The following is a 13998-nucleotide window of genomic DNA, read 5'->3' as shown; positions in this document are numbered from 1 at the left end:
GTTACTTCAGTGTTCCCAGTGACTTTACAGAACATAACTATCACAAAGACTGAGAACTGACTGTGTTTATAAATGATACATGTGTAAACATCATATTATAACCTATGGCCCATGTTTCTTCAATGTGAGAGTCAGACATCCATTAAACACACTCATTTATTCTCTGATAATTATGAGACAATGAACTGTCCTGGCAGGAGCAGAGCTACTGCTGTTTTGCTGACAGAAAAACTGAGGAGTGGGTATGAAGGTTTACTCCATTGCCTTTCCTTTCAACTTTGCCTCCTTTTCTTAAATGCACAACTTTCTTCACCCAACAACTTTAATACTTTATATTTTTAAAGTAGTCATTTTACTTTTTCACTCTGTACCTTTGTGAATAAGGTCAGCACGGGCAGAGTTGTCTTAGAGGCAGAGAGATTTCTCAAGAAGAGTCCAAAGGAGGATTTGGCAAGTTGCATGCTATTTCTTTGAAACCAGAGCATCTTGATTCTGCCAAAAGAAAAAAATAAACCAATAAACTTATGTGCCCGGGCACTGCTCCTTACAATATGAACAGTAAGTTGCAAGCTTATGATGGAATTTGAAGGCCTCAGAATTGTTTCTTCTAGTCTAGGAGTGTCAGAAAGACCCAGAAGTTGGCAAGTCTCTATGATGTTTCAACATTCATTGTATCCCAAACACAGAATGGGAAAATAAAATCAAATCCATATTGTTGGATTAGATGTGTGCCTAATTATTGTTTCTATAAGTAAACTGCATGGGTCTGTTAATTTGGATACAAAATTAAATTTCACCTGCAGATTTTACCAGCATCCCAGTGATCCCTGAGATGGTTTTTATTTATCAGGACAGCTGAACTTACTGGCATTCCACTGCCAGCCACTGCCATGGTAAAGAAAATGATAAGCAGCACAAGTCTCACACTGAAGTTTCGAGCTATCTCTTACCAGGTCTGTGCTCCTCTGATGCAAGAGATGGGGGGGACACAACGCTGTACTTAGGGGAACTACAGGAGAGAATCAGGCTGAGATAACTTGGCAGGAACACAGTATCTACTCAACTCCTTAGGAAGTAGTTTAAAAGGAGATTGTCCTAACTTTTGAAAACCTCACATACAAATGCAGTAGTGTTTCTGCTGGAGATATTCCAATAAGAACAGCTTAGTAATAGTAGCATGCCAAACACCAGGCTGCGAGCTCCCTCATCCTGCTACTTTGCTCAACATGAGACACTCCAGGTATTCCTGGTTATTTGACTGAGCTCCTAGTTTCGTCCTTAAAACTATGAATATTATAATTTCACTTTTAAAACACATGTGCACTGGTGGATTTGTCATTTATCAGTATTCCCAAGAAAAACCCATTCTTGGGATCACTTTGTTTACCTCACTTTACTCGAGCTCTCCAACTTCACCTATCCTTTTTGCCTCCCTTTGCAAGTTGTAACTGCAAAATATCTCTTTCTGATTCTTGAATACCCAAAAGATCATCTCTTCCTCAGAATCTTCATACTTGCTTTCCCTCTGCATGAAAAACTCTGAGGCAGCTTCTCCTCATTTGCCCTGGGCCTTTTATCACCTCTTGGAGAGGCCTCGGTGAATACCTTATCAGTGCTGGCCAGCCCATCATTCTCTGTCCTCACACCTTGCTATAGTTGTCTTTTGCCCTTTACTATCTAAAATTACTATCTACTACAACATAAGCACTATGAGAACAGGTATTTGTTTACCCTCTATCTCCAGTCACCCAGAATTAACCTGGCACACAGTAAGTGTTTACATATCCGTTTGAATGCTACAAGTGCTGAAGTGAGCTTTTCTTGCCTTCTTCAATCTCACCACTAACTCTGATCAGACTCTCGTGTACAGAGCAGTCACTGCTTGGCCTGTCTCATGTTACAACTAAAGTGTAGTGCTCTTCCGGGTGTCCACAGATTTTTGGCCAGAGCACTGCAGCTGGTTCTAATTTCTTCACCACGATCTCAAATTCTGCCTTCCTCTGCTCCACAGAGCATAGCTATATTCATTAAGTGCTAAACTTCACTGGAAACCAGGCTCCTCAGTCTAAGATGAGGCTTAAATGCATTTCAAACAAACTGATAAGACTTTAAGGAGCACCACTAACCACTATCAAACTAGAATAAAGACCCCAGGACAAGAAGATCGGACCCAGCCAAGAAAGCAATGATCTTCCCTTCCTTCTCAAGCCCTCACTCTGCCACTTGCATCTTGATCTCCCTGCTATCTAAATGATCCTGATAATAAATAAGAAAAGACTGTTATGAGAATTCTGCAATTTTACAATATTCTCTGCTACTCTCAAGTGAATGTTAATCCTTGGTTGATATATTTTCTATAAATTCAGCAGAACCAACAACTCCAATAGGTGAATGTGGTTGGACACACTTTGTCTACACAGGGTATAAATGGGTGGGGGCGGGGGGAGGTTAAGCCATGTCCATGCGAGGTAGAGATTCTGCATCATTAGATACGGAAGGCTCTATGCCAACAGTGACACATGCTCCAAGGATGTGGAATTAAAGAAGTTGTACTATATATGAAAGAGAAAGAAAATAAAAAATAAACTTTATTAAGGACAGAAATAGAACCTCTGGAAATGAGAAGGCACAGGCCATCTATGGCAGTGACCAAAGCCTACAACTAGGATGGTAAACTGCACCTATATGCTTTTGATGGAGGGATTTAAGATTTATTGATGTCTAGCTGGCAAGTAAAGGAAAACTTATTGCTTTTACCTCGCTGAGTTGAGACTGAGGTGTTAAGGCTTTAGAAAAATTCACATTCACAATGGAAATCTGCTTCAGTATTTCCAACATGACAAAACACAGCATGTGGTCTTGGTTGCACCCAAGACAAATAAAACCTGTCATAGTAAACAGAGTTGCTATTCATTCCAGATTTGCTGGAATATTTGTTCAACCAACCCAGAGAGCTAAATAAAGTCTTCAGTGATGCTACCACTATTCTGTTTATAACTACTTTGCTTTTCCACTTTATTCTCCATTTTTACTGTTTTGCACATTTTTAATCACTTAAACATGGCACTTTTGTTTACTGAGAAATACATCTGTTGTGCAATTTTACTACTTGAATATTTTTCAGATGCCCTAAGGAACATGCATTTATTGTTAACTTAAGGTATTTCTTTGGAAGCACAATTACAAAATTACATTAGGATGTGATGTAAAGAAAAGCTCCCTATACCTCTTGCTAGGCAGACAGTAGGTTAACTTTCCTTAATTCCTGGAGTTCATTTAATTCCAGAAAAGAAAAATAAAATGAAAAATGACACACTTCAATGGGAACGCTGTAATATTCTTCTTAGAACATTTTACTAACTCTGTAAATTCTCACACCATTGCTGTCAATGTCACATTCACCAAATCATGCCTCTTGAAGTACAATCTTAATATGGGCTACTCTGTCAATGTGACATTTTCATTAGTTCTATTATTTTTGAACAGTATCTCAGCATTATAAAAACACCCTGACAGGTGGTCTCTGTCGGTTAGCTCATGACTGCGAGAGGACAACACTTTTTTGATTATGACATTATGTCACCAAATTTAGTCATGAAGTATGTGTCCTTACTACACATGCAGACACAATTTTATCCTTTTGTATTTTGTTATATGCTTCTGTGATATGAGCAAAAAGAGCTGTGTTCATAATATCAAAGCAGCACAATTGGGTCACCTTTGTCACAGACTAAAAAAAACCCGTAAGGCATAAGACTGGATTTAGAATGTGCTTAAAACAAATTCTGCAGCCTAACAATAAAGATGGTGACTCCTGCTGTTTCAAGTCCAGTGCCCCTAAGAGGCATGGATAACCCTGAAAGAGAAAGGAAATGCTGGCCTTTCAACAAAACTGAGGCTGACTCCAGTGGTCTTTACGGCAGAATCAAATACAACATGGGGGAGGACTGACTGGACCAATTCAGCCCTCCTTGAAACAGGATAAAGAAGGTAACTTAACTTTATAGAATTTTCCCTGCACAGCACTGACGGGCACACCATTAAGGCAACTGATTACAGTTCAGATGGAAGCCGGGTTGTCTGAGTCTTTATTAAAGATGATGCGTTTCCTGCATGAGGAGCTGCCCAGGCTATGGCTGCACATCACTTAGGTGGGGATCCTGGATTCTTTGAACGCGGTGTGTGTCTGATTAGGAGGGAAACAACATTGTTCTCGTTTGAGTGGAGAAACTGACCTTCACTGACCAGAATTTTTATCCATACAAAGAATCCTTTGGTACACCAAATTTCCAAGCTCATGATTCCCCCTCTGCAGGCTGCAGTGGTAGTTCATGTGCAAAATCAGAAAGTCTGTCTAAGCCCAGGTTCCGCCTTGGTTATTAACAGGTAATGCTGAAGCTTCTTCGGAGAGTATGATGTAAATTTAATGCTGAGCTGACATTAACCAAACACTATTACTTGCTCTCACTGAACCCTTTTCCCATAAAAAAAGACGCAAGGCTTCCGTTGAGTCATTTGTGCCATGTGAGAAGTACTCCATTTCACGTTCATGCCATCTAAGTATAACATTCCTATGTTTACCTTAATGACTAGAAACACACACATACACACACATCCTTACCTGTTTTGGGAACAGAACCCATTATTTTAGATTACCAACCGTTCATGTAATAAGGGGACTCATCTGGGTCACCGGGCTTAGCCAGGGATAGAGAAAATGATGCCTCCCTAGTGCTTGTCTGTGCTCTTGGTCCGTCAGCTGAGTCTAAACCTCCCACCCTCCCAAACAAGTGGGAGCCTAACTGGGGTCTTGGGTACAAGGGCAAGAAAGAAATTGGTCCTGTGGAGCCAAGGGTGACAAGGAGAGGCAATGAATAGGGACAAAACCAAAACTGAGCAGATACCCTGAGATGATAATTCCAAGGAGCTAAGCAGGGGTAGGATGAGGCTACAGAACAGAAATAAGAAGTGACAGTTTGAAGACCCAACCCAGAGTGGGGCATGGGTGGGAATCTTGGGTGCTTTCCTAGATTCTCAGCCCCAGCAGTCAGGCTACCTAGCTGGGGGAACTGCAAAGGATGTGAGCCAATCAGACAAGATGCTGCACCAAATATCCTGAACTAACCATCCACCGTGGGCCCAGCTGATGCAGTGTCACGCTCAGCTTTGTTCCGCAGTTGGACTGCACACCATATTAAACTACAAGCAGCGGGGCTGCATCATACCCCAGCCTGGGCAGCGTGAGGCAGCTCCGAATACCACACTCCCTCCAGCATCTACTTCCAGATTTCAGTACACTAGGCTTACCACCCAGGAGATTACAGGTCAGGACCAGTCTACAGAAAGGACTGATGGTCACATGAGTGCCTAGAGCCAAAACCCCTTTTTATTTCCCCTCAAATTATTACCATGACCATAGGATTTCCAAGTATCCAGATGTCTCTAGTCCATAGTTTAGACTCAATGGGTGTGACACTAAATTGCATTCAACACACTGCTTTAGCTATATGAAATGTGGGCCTTGCCTATCCAATACAATTAGAATTTCCCTGAAGGTATAAGGTATTTACCTATCTACCACTTACTAGATGCATGCTTCCTTCACTTCTTCTAGATCTCAGTAAAATTGAGACATTATAATTTTTCTTTATCTTGCCTGGTATTTAGTCCATTTTTTTCCCCACAAATAAAGCTCTCACTGGGAATAATCAACTCCATACGCTAGATACAAGTAACAAGACTAACAGGAAAAGGGGGTTGAGTTCTTAACTAGACAATAAAAATTATGTCAGCGTTCATAATGACTAGTGAACCAATGATGTCATTCATTCATTTGTTCCACAGTAGGGAGGGAAAGAAGGGTTAAAAGCCAGTAAGATCTGATCCTAACCCATGAAGAACTACAAAACCTAGTCATAGGGTAAGATGTGTGTATATACAGGGGAATTAGAAATACAGGAGGTGATTACGACAGAGTCATATAATTCAAATGTAAGAGAAAGGGGAAGAAAATCCTATGGGCCAAGAGGTGGAGGTGGCTTTACAAAAGAAATAAATACCTTGAATCATTTAGGTTTTGCTTATGTAGAAAAAAGGGAAAAGATTCCAAATTTGGGGTTAGATACAGACGTAGGAATGTGATAGCTATTTAATGGAGGAAACCCTGAATGAGGCAAAGAGACTTCTGTGGAAGAACAGTGGAAAATAAGTTTGGAAGGTAGACTAGGATGAGACTATGGAGGACTTTTGGACTTTGAACAGTGGTTAAGCAACACATGATTTGTTGCATATGTCTTGAGAACCAGGTAACAGTTCTCAGTGAGTGATGGGATAAAATCAACAGCTTAGAAGACTAATCTGGCAGCAGCTTGCAAAATGTACTGCAGGAAAAAGGAGAATGGAGGTGGAAAGGGTTAGAAGTCAGCTAAGATAATCCAGGTATGGGGTGAGAGTCATTCATCTGTTCAACAATTATCTAACACTTCCCACATGTCAGACACTGTTATAGGTGCTGGGGTACAGTGATAAATATTGCCCTCTTGAGGTCCACATTTTAGTGAAGACACTTTTTTTTTTGCAGAGACAGAGTTTCACTTTATCACCCTCAGTAGAGTGCTGTGGCATCACACAGCTCACAGCAACCTCCAACTCCTGGGCTTAGGCGATTCCCTTGCCTCAGCCTACAGGCTGTAGTCCCAGCCTGTAGCTGGGACTACAGGCGTCCGCCACAACGCCTGGCTATTTTTTTGTTGCAGTTCGGCTGGGGCTGGGTTTGAACCCACCACCCTCGGTATATGGGGCTGGTGCCCTGCCCGCTGAGCCACAGGCACCGCTCTGAAGACACTTTTTAGTGTCAGACCATAACAGACAGTGATACGTACAGGGGAGAGAATAAAACAAGGTAACATTATGGTGACTAAGGTAGGTTTTTAAGGTATTCTCTGAGCAAGTATCATTTGAGCTGAGACTAAAGGATGAAAGATCCAAATATCTGAATGGAGGTGTGTTTCAGAGAAAACAAACAGTAAATGCAAAGGCCCTAAGGAGAGGACGAATGTGACTTACTGTAAGAAACAGAAATGAGAGTGTGGCTGAAGCAGAGTACACGGGGGCACAGGGGAAACCAGCAGGAGACGAGGCTGGAAGTGCTGGGCAGGGTCAGGGCATACGGGCATAGCCCTCTGGGCTATGGTAAGGACTCGAGCTTTATTCCAAACACAATTTTTATTCCAAAATTTAGAGGAGGGAAGCGCTGTGATTTCATAAACATTTTTAAAAGATCACTTTAGCTGCCATGTGAAGAATAGTTATTGGTGGACAACAGTGGAAGACAGACCAGGTTAGGAGGCTACCGCCAGAGTCTGGGGGAGAAAGCACCGTGGCCTGGACTAGGGTGGAAACAGACCCACAGGACTTGTCGATGTCCCAGACAGGAGGAGTTAAAGAAAAGATGGAAGTTAAGGGCAATCCTAGTTTTAGTCTTCAGCCTCTGGGTGAGTGACAGTGTCATTTACTAAAGTGAGGAACACTGAAGCAGGAACAGACTGAGAAATATGTGAGACCAAGAGCTCAGTCGGGGACACGTGGGAGCTCCAGTCAAGAGTGACATATACAGGTTTAGTCCTCAGGGAAAAATCCAGGGCTAAAGATAAAAATTTGAGTTTCCATCAGTTTAGGACTTAAATTTATCACTAAGGAACTAGATGAGATAAACTAGATGGCGCAGAAAAAGAAAAGGGCCTAGGACAGATGTTCGAGGTGATCCAACATTTAGAGATTGGGTGTAAAGGAGCCAGCAAAGGAGGGAGACAGAACAGCGGGTGGGGTGGAGAAAACCCAGGCAAGTGTGTCGTCACAGACGCCAATGGGAGAAAGTATTTCCAGAATGAAGGAGTGGCCATAGTAGGGACAGGAACATAGGGATAGTAAAAAGAGATGTGTCTGATGTTACTTCAAAGCAATTGTATCTTTCAACCAATGAACTACCTTGACTAGTCCCTGACTTAACATCTTACTGAAGTATATTTTGATGAAGACAGAGTTAGTGGGCTGGGGGAGAAGAATGTAGGCAAAAGTTGGGTATCTTAGAAAGAGATGACAAATGTAAAAATCTTTAAGTTTAAAGTAGAACAGAGAAATAAGGTTTACCTACTGATTACTAAGTAACACTACAAGTATGGTATTGTTATTTTTGACATAGTGATTCTGTTGACTGAAACGTGCTTTTACTGGCCTCAAATGGAAGATTTAAATATCTAATACTAGTAGTCTCAGAAAGGGAATTGCAACACTGAAAAATACTTTGTATAGAAAAAGGTGAAAGTTTCTGATTATGAACATTATTTAAATTGGAATTTCCAACACACAACATGACTAAGATCCAACATATTTACCTGCTGCTCAGGATGTCACTAAGACTAGGTAAGACTAAGTAGCCAATACCCTGGTACCCGACATTGGCTTAAGTTTACCCAGCCTTCACAAAATCATAAAGAGGGCACTGAAATTTAGTTTTAAGCAAAGGCCAGTTCCTTTCCAGTTGCTCTTTCTCAGTATTTATCTTTATTTCTCAAAGGAAAAATTCAATACCATTACCATTTTACCAATGATATCCCCAAACCATGTATATCAAAAAAGAAGCTGCTTAGGTAATTATAAAGTTGGATTTTATTGATAAACTTTAAAGACAAAATGTGTTCTAAGGAGTTCTGAATAAACTGCCTAGAGTGGTCAAAATAAATTTAACTCCACATAGCTCCCACCCACTAATCAGATGGGGGAATTACGCATAAACGGTGTAACTCTTCATTTAGAGCTTTAAAGTTACTCTTCCTGTACAGTTTCAGCTGGAATTCACCATGTGTGGATTCCCTGAGTGCATTTTTAGGTGAGCATTTCATAAATATAAACCCCAAAGGGAAACCCCAAAGGGAAAGGCAATGGCCACTAACGAGTTCTGAGATACTGGGTGAGTCCTCATCTCTTTAAGCCTCAGTTTTTGTCAACTGTTAAGTGGGAATGCCACCACTTGTCCTGTTCTCTAATTTTAGAGATGCAAAGAAATTGTGTCTGAGGCTTTGGGCCGCAAACTTCCTCATGATCAGAAAAGGGGAAATCACATGCTGAAAAAAATGCCTTGGGAATAGCCTGTGCCAGCAAAAGGACTGAAGAATATGAAGCAGTTTCTATCTGTAGGAGCCTAAAATGCTCAGCCCTTTAAAGAGGACCCAGAGGCACACACAGACTCAGGCAGAGGTGTAAAGGCACCTGCTCGTGGCCTCTTCTCTCATTCCTCAGTCACAACTGTGAAGCCTCACTGTCAGAAAGGACAGAGTTGGGAAATGGCAGAGGGGACACCAGAGTGGCCAGCCAGTCATCTTGCAACTGACTGTGCATCGGAGATGAAAAAGCTTCCTCTAAAAGGAAAAATAATGCATTTTTCTTTCTTACTGTTAGACACACTTTAAAAATCATTTTTGATGACAGATCCTCTTCATCCTGGCATTCTCTTCCACATGCAGAAGCACGACCATCTTTGCCCTGGGAAAGACGAATATGAAGTAGAAGGGGAGAGAAGTCTTTATCGTAGGTAGAGTTTGTTTTAGAAGTGTGACCTTAGCAGTCACGCTTTCCAGATCATTGCTTCAGTGGAGTCTACTAGGTAATGGGGTTGGTGCACATGACAATGTCAGTGAAAGGTTTCTAGAAAAACATTCAGCTGAGAAAAATAAAATGATGATGTGAATCAAGAACAGTAACATACTCTCATGATACATTCCCTCTAAGCACCCAAGAGTCCAAGGGAATTCTGGGCTAATCCCTGTTAACACAATGAGGCTCACACACACTGTACCCCACCTCCACCCTCAACCCCAAAGACACTGACTCAGCAACTGGCCTGAAGCCAGAGCAGCATATTCCAAATTCAGAGTGCACAACAATGTGCAGTTCAATTATGACATAATGGCTGCAAAGCTGTTCCTGAAAGCCAAGAAAACCTGAATAATGTGGTTGGGTTATATCATACATGAGGGCTTAATAGAGTTTAAAAACCAATTTGAAAATTCCTTCATTCCATAAAGAAAGCATTAAGATGAGGGCAAAATCATTCTAGTTCAAGAGATGGGAACAAAGAGTATAAGGAATGATGCTGACTCCTTCCCACACTCTCCTTTTTAGCCAGCACGACCCATTCTCTTTAAATATCGCCGATACTTAATACTGACCCAGGAAGAAGACAATTTCATTAAAGCATCTTAGTTTTATTGTACCCCACTAGTACAAATGCTAGTTTCCCCGCCATTTAAAAAGCATACAATCCCACTTCCAAAAACAAGTGTTTGCAATTTAGGAACCTTCCACCAGGCAATGTCTTTCATTTGCCACTAATATTCCACCCCTTTCAAATTCATTTTGCCAAAGAAATAAAAGTTATCCTCATTACCACAAGAGAGTGGAAAGAAATTTCGTTCATTTCTACCCATGGACATATGAGCTGCTAAATCCACATTCCTTGGACTTGTGATCCAGCAAGACCTTGGGCATGTAGAAGTACAGAGCTCAGTGTGAATGTTGAGAACCATCCAGTCTTGAAGTCAGGCCCTGGCGAGCCTCTGTTATGTGAGATTCTGTATTCTTCTACGTCCTAGTCTGTTTATTTTTAAATAGTTATCAAAGATAGATTATTTCATACTTTGGAACTGGCAAGTGACTTTGGATACTGCCCTTGCTTCATGGATAAGGAAATTTGCTTTATGGACAAGGAGCCTAAAGTCTTTCATACTGTGTTTTTTTGGTTCGATTTTCTCTTTTCATATATAACAAGACTAACACAGACTTTGAGAAGAAGGGATCTCCAAGTTCATCCCCCTTTCTTCTAAAAAAAAAAAATCTCAAAAAGCTTTACATATTAATCCTCAGGGTATACCAAACAGACACAACATTTTGCATAAGGCTTAATTTAAGGATGCTGAGAGTGAGGAAAAGTCTCAGCTTCAGATGGCAGAATTCTTTTACCATAAGAATGAGGTTCTGTTCTCTAAATCTAAGAAGACTCACATTAATTTCATTTTTTAATCTGGAGAAACAGCTCAATTTAGATCTCTTCTTCCCAGGCTTATGTCCCAAATTGCCTTAGCTGAGTGAATTTCCATTAAATAACAGTACCCTTTCTCTTGGCTGACTGGAAGGACTACATGTTTTAAGAAGTAAAGGGTTAAAAAAAAAAAAAGAAATAATTCAATGTCATGTCTTTCCCTCCTGACTAAACTTAAAATCATTTCCCTGCTCTTTCATGATTACTATGAAAAAGTACTGGAACAATGAGAGGAAATTCATTTGTTTCCAGTCGTAACATTCTGGATTCTGCAGCAATCCCACTGGCAACAGAGAGAAGCATGTGGCTGCCCTATTACAACACAAGACCTGTGAATTTTGAACTTCTTGGAATGCTGTTAGTAAAGTAGATAAGACAAGTATGGATTTCCTTCAATGTTATTTGAACAACCTATTTAGACTTAAAATAGCAACCATATATAGTTCTTCCATCTTTAAGGCCTAGTAAGCTAATAATTTGGTATACCTTCAACTGGATACTCTTCAAATGTTTGTTGAACAGATATTTGGGTAAAGAGTTGAATTCCACAGGCCTGGAGGGAGTGTGGAGACAGGGCTAGTGGAGCCTCTAAGTTTGCGTATTCCACTCAACACAACAAATGCCCTACAACTGACTAGGCCAGAACTCCTTGGAAACAACTTTGGTGAACATTTAACAAATTCTCAACTATGTCCTTCCCTACTCCGTGTTATTTATGGAAGCGTGATTTCTAAATACATCAAATAACCTCCTTCAGGTTACTGTTTTATATTCTATTGCCTAGCTTGTTGCACTCCCAGTGGTGTTTTTTCACTCCTTATAGATCCAGCATCTCTTCAGGGACACTGTCTTTTCATTTCTATAGCATGTACTGAGCATCTGCAACATGCCAGGTGCTGTTCCAGGTACTAGAAATTTAAAAATAAATAAGACATCGTCCTTGCTCTTCAGAAACTCACACCCTGAGTAGGAGAAAGACTGAAAAACACAGAACACAATACCTCGGCGGTGAAGGCTATTTAACAGTGCAATGGCTGTTACTCAGATATCACTGGTGAAATGGTCTGATGAAATACTTCAGATGGATATGTTTTAAAAGTAGTAGTAGACAGCTTGAGCTTTGCTTCTGCCTCTAGGAACTTTAACTTTGGTAAGCACTGGAAGAAAGGAGAGTAATGTTTTCATGTTTCCTCTCCTCTGAGGCTATAGTGGGATGAGGAGTTAGGAGTCTAGATTCACACCTATGCTAACCATAGCTAAAACTTTTCATTTCGGATATTCTTCCCCGAGTGATTGTGTCCCTAGACCTTGCTATCTGATACCAGGTGAAGGATGGAGGACGCTCACCTACTACTTGCATGGCTTTACATACCTGCTCCAGATGGTTTCTCGCCTTCGATATAAACTTCACTCAGGAACTATTCTAGCTGGCTTTTGGCTTCCTCTGATGTACACTCCTTGAATAAAGTAGTGGTAAAAACTAGATTTAAAATAAGGAACATAACTCACTACTTGTACCATCCTCTGTGGTCTATGTTTGAAACCCCATGCCACCGTATTACAGCAACTGGGCACGTTAGCTAGCAAGAGTGTATACAAGTTACGAAATACAAATACTTTAATAATAAAAAATGTAACTTATTTTGAAGGTATCTCTACATAGTGCCTTTGGGTACTTTCAAGCTAGGCATCTGGAACAAAACAGAAACAGCCTAATACGCCCCCAGGTTGGAAAAAATTTTCACTTCTATTACTTACCAGCCAACAGTCCATCTAAATAAAACCTCAAAGACACATATTCCTCTAGTGAAGGAGACAAAAAGAAATATTGATCCTTCCTCAGCAGATGGCTACGGCTGACCACAGCAAGCAAGGGGATTCTTGTCCATCTTAAACATCAGCCTCACCAATCTTAATTTTCACAGTACCCCAGCGAATTCCTCAGCAGAGCGGGACCCAGGTTATTAGGCTATGCCATTTCACAGGGTGCCATAAAACAACAGACCCAAGACTTTATCTCTGTCCTTGAGGAACTGAGAATCTTGGGGTCAAGCTAGGCCATCCTGTGGATTTTTTAAAAGGGCATTAAAATATGAAGTACTATAGAAACACCGCCTATTAAGAAACAAGAATAAAAATCATCCAGGTGAAACACTCCTTGTAAAAGCAGCCTTAGAAAATCCCATACTATTCACATTAGTGACAGTTTAGTGGGGACTTTACTGCCCCTTGACTTATTAAAAAATTGTATGAGCCATTTGTCAGGAGTGACTGAAAGGCTAGGTATTTGTTGAGAATTGCACGGGATCTGATTTATTCTCTCTTTGTTCAGTACCCAGAGGGCGGCTCTTGCCCACTAAAGTGAAGGGGAGGTTCAGACCGCTGGCCCAGTGAGCCTCAGCACTCCAGCAGTGTTCCCTGCTGCACCTTTCAACCTTCTCAGCCCAATGAAAGGTCAACATGGCCGCTCACAAGTATTTATTTAAAAAGGCAGTCATGTCAGCGGGCTGCCAAGTGTGCTTAATATTAGCACTTCATACAATTCAATTAAAGCCGGGACGGGGAATGTGTGAATCCTTGGAAGAAGGCCGAAGTTGAGATGTTTTCTGCTTTCTCTTCCAGGCTTCCTTTCCCGGCTTGTCATTTATTTACTTCCCAGAGCTCGTCCGCGCTCTCTCCCCCGCGCGGCCTCTGTCACACTCGCACACTCGCGCGCGCAATTTACAACCTCCCCCGGTGGTTCCCGGAATTACAGTTCTCGGTTTAATTAAATTTCCTCCAACCACAATCGAAATTGGCAGCGTGCGGCACAGCGAAGGGCCTGCGGGGACCCCTCGCCCGCCTGCAGCCGCCTCCGGGCCCGGGAGCCGCCAGCGGCCACCCCGGGCACGGCCAACGGCGCG

At 41.5% G+C, this 13998-nt stretch overlaps 1 protein-coding gene across 2 annotated transcripts in view; it reads right to left on the bottom strand.

The window, feature by feature from the left end:
* CUNH5orf63 (chromosome unknown C5orf63 homolog) overlaps window positions 1–12548 on the bottom strand; it is a 16965-nt gene extending 4417 nt beyond the window's left edge. For both annotated transcript variants that reach the window (XM_012807642.2, XM_023516730.1), the window contains exons 1-2: window positions 12468–12548; window positions 372–492 (exon numbers count right to left, since the gene is read on the bottom strand). In XM_012807642.2, the coding sequence (XP_012663096.1) occupies window positions 372–485 (114 nt within the window). In that variant the 5' untranslated portion in view covers window positions 486–492; window positions 12468–12548. The remainder of the gene's footprint in view (window positions 1–371; window positions 493–12467) is intronic.
* Window positions 12549–13998: the final 1450 nt, after the last annotated feature.

The sequence above is a fragment of the Otolemur garnettii genome, unplaced genomic scaffold, assembly GCF_000181295.1.
Source record: "Otolemur garnettii isolate 467f Iridium unplaced genomic scaffold, OtoGar3 scaffold00003, whole genome shotgun sequence".
In the NCBI taxonomy this organism is placed as follows: Eukaryota; Metazoa; Chordata; class Mammalia; order Primates; family Galagidae; genus Otolemur; species Otolemur garnettii.
The sequence above is the reverse complement of the archived record's forward strand: the minus strand, read 5'-3'. Positions and strand labels throughout refer to the sequence as shown.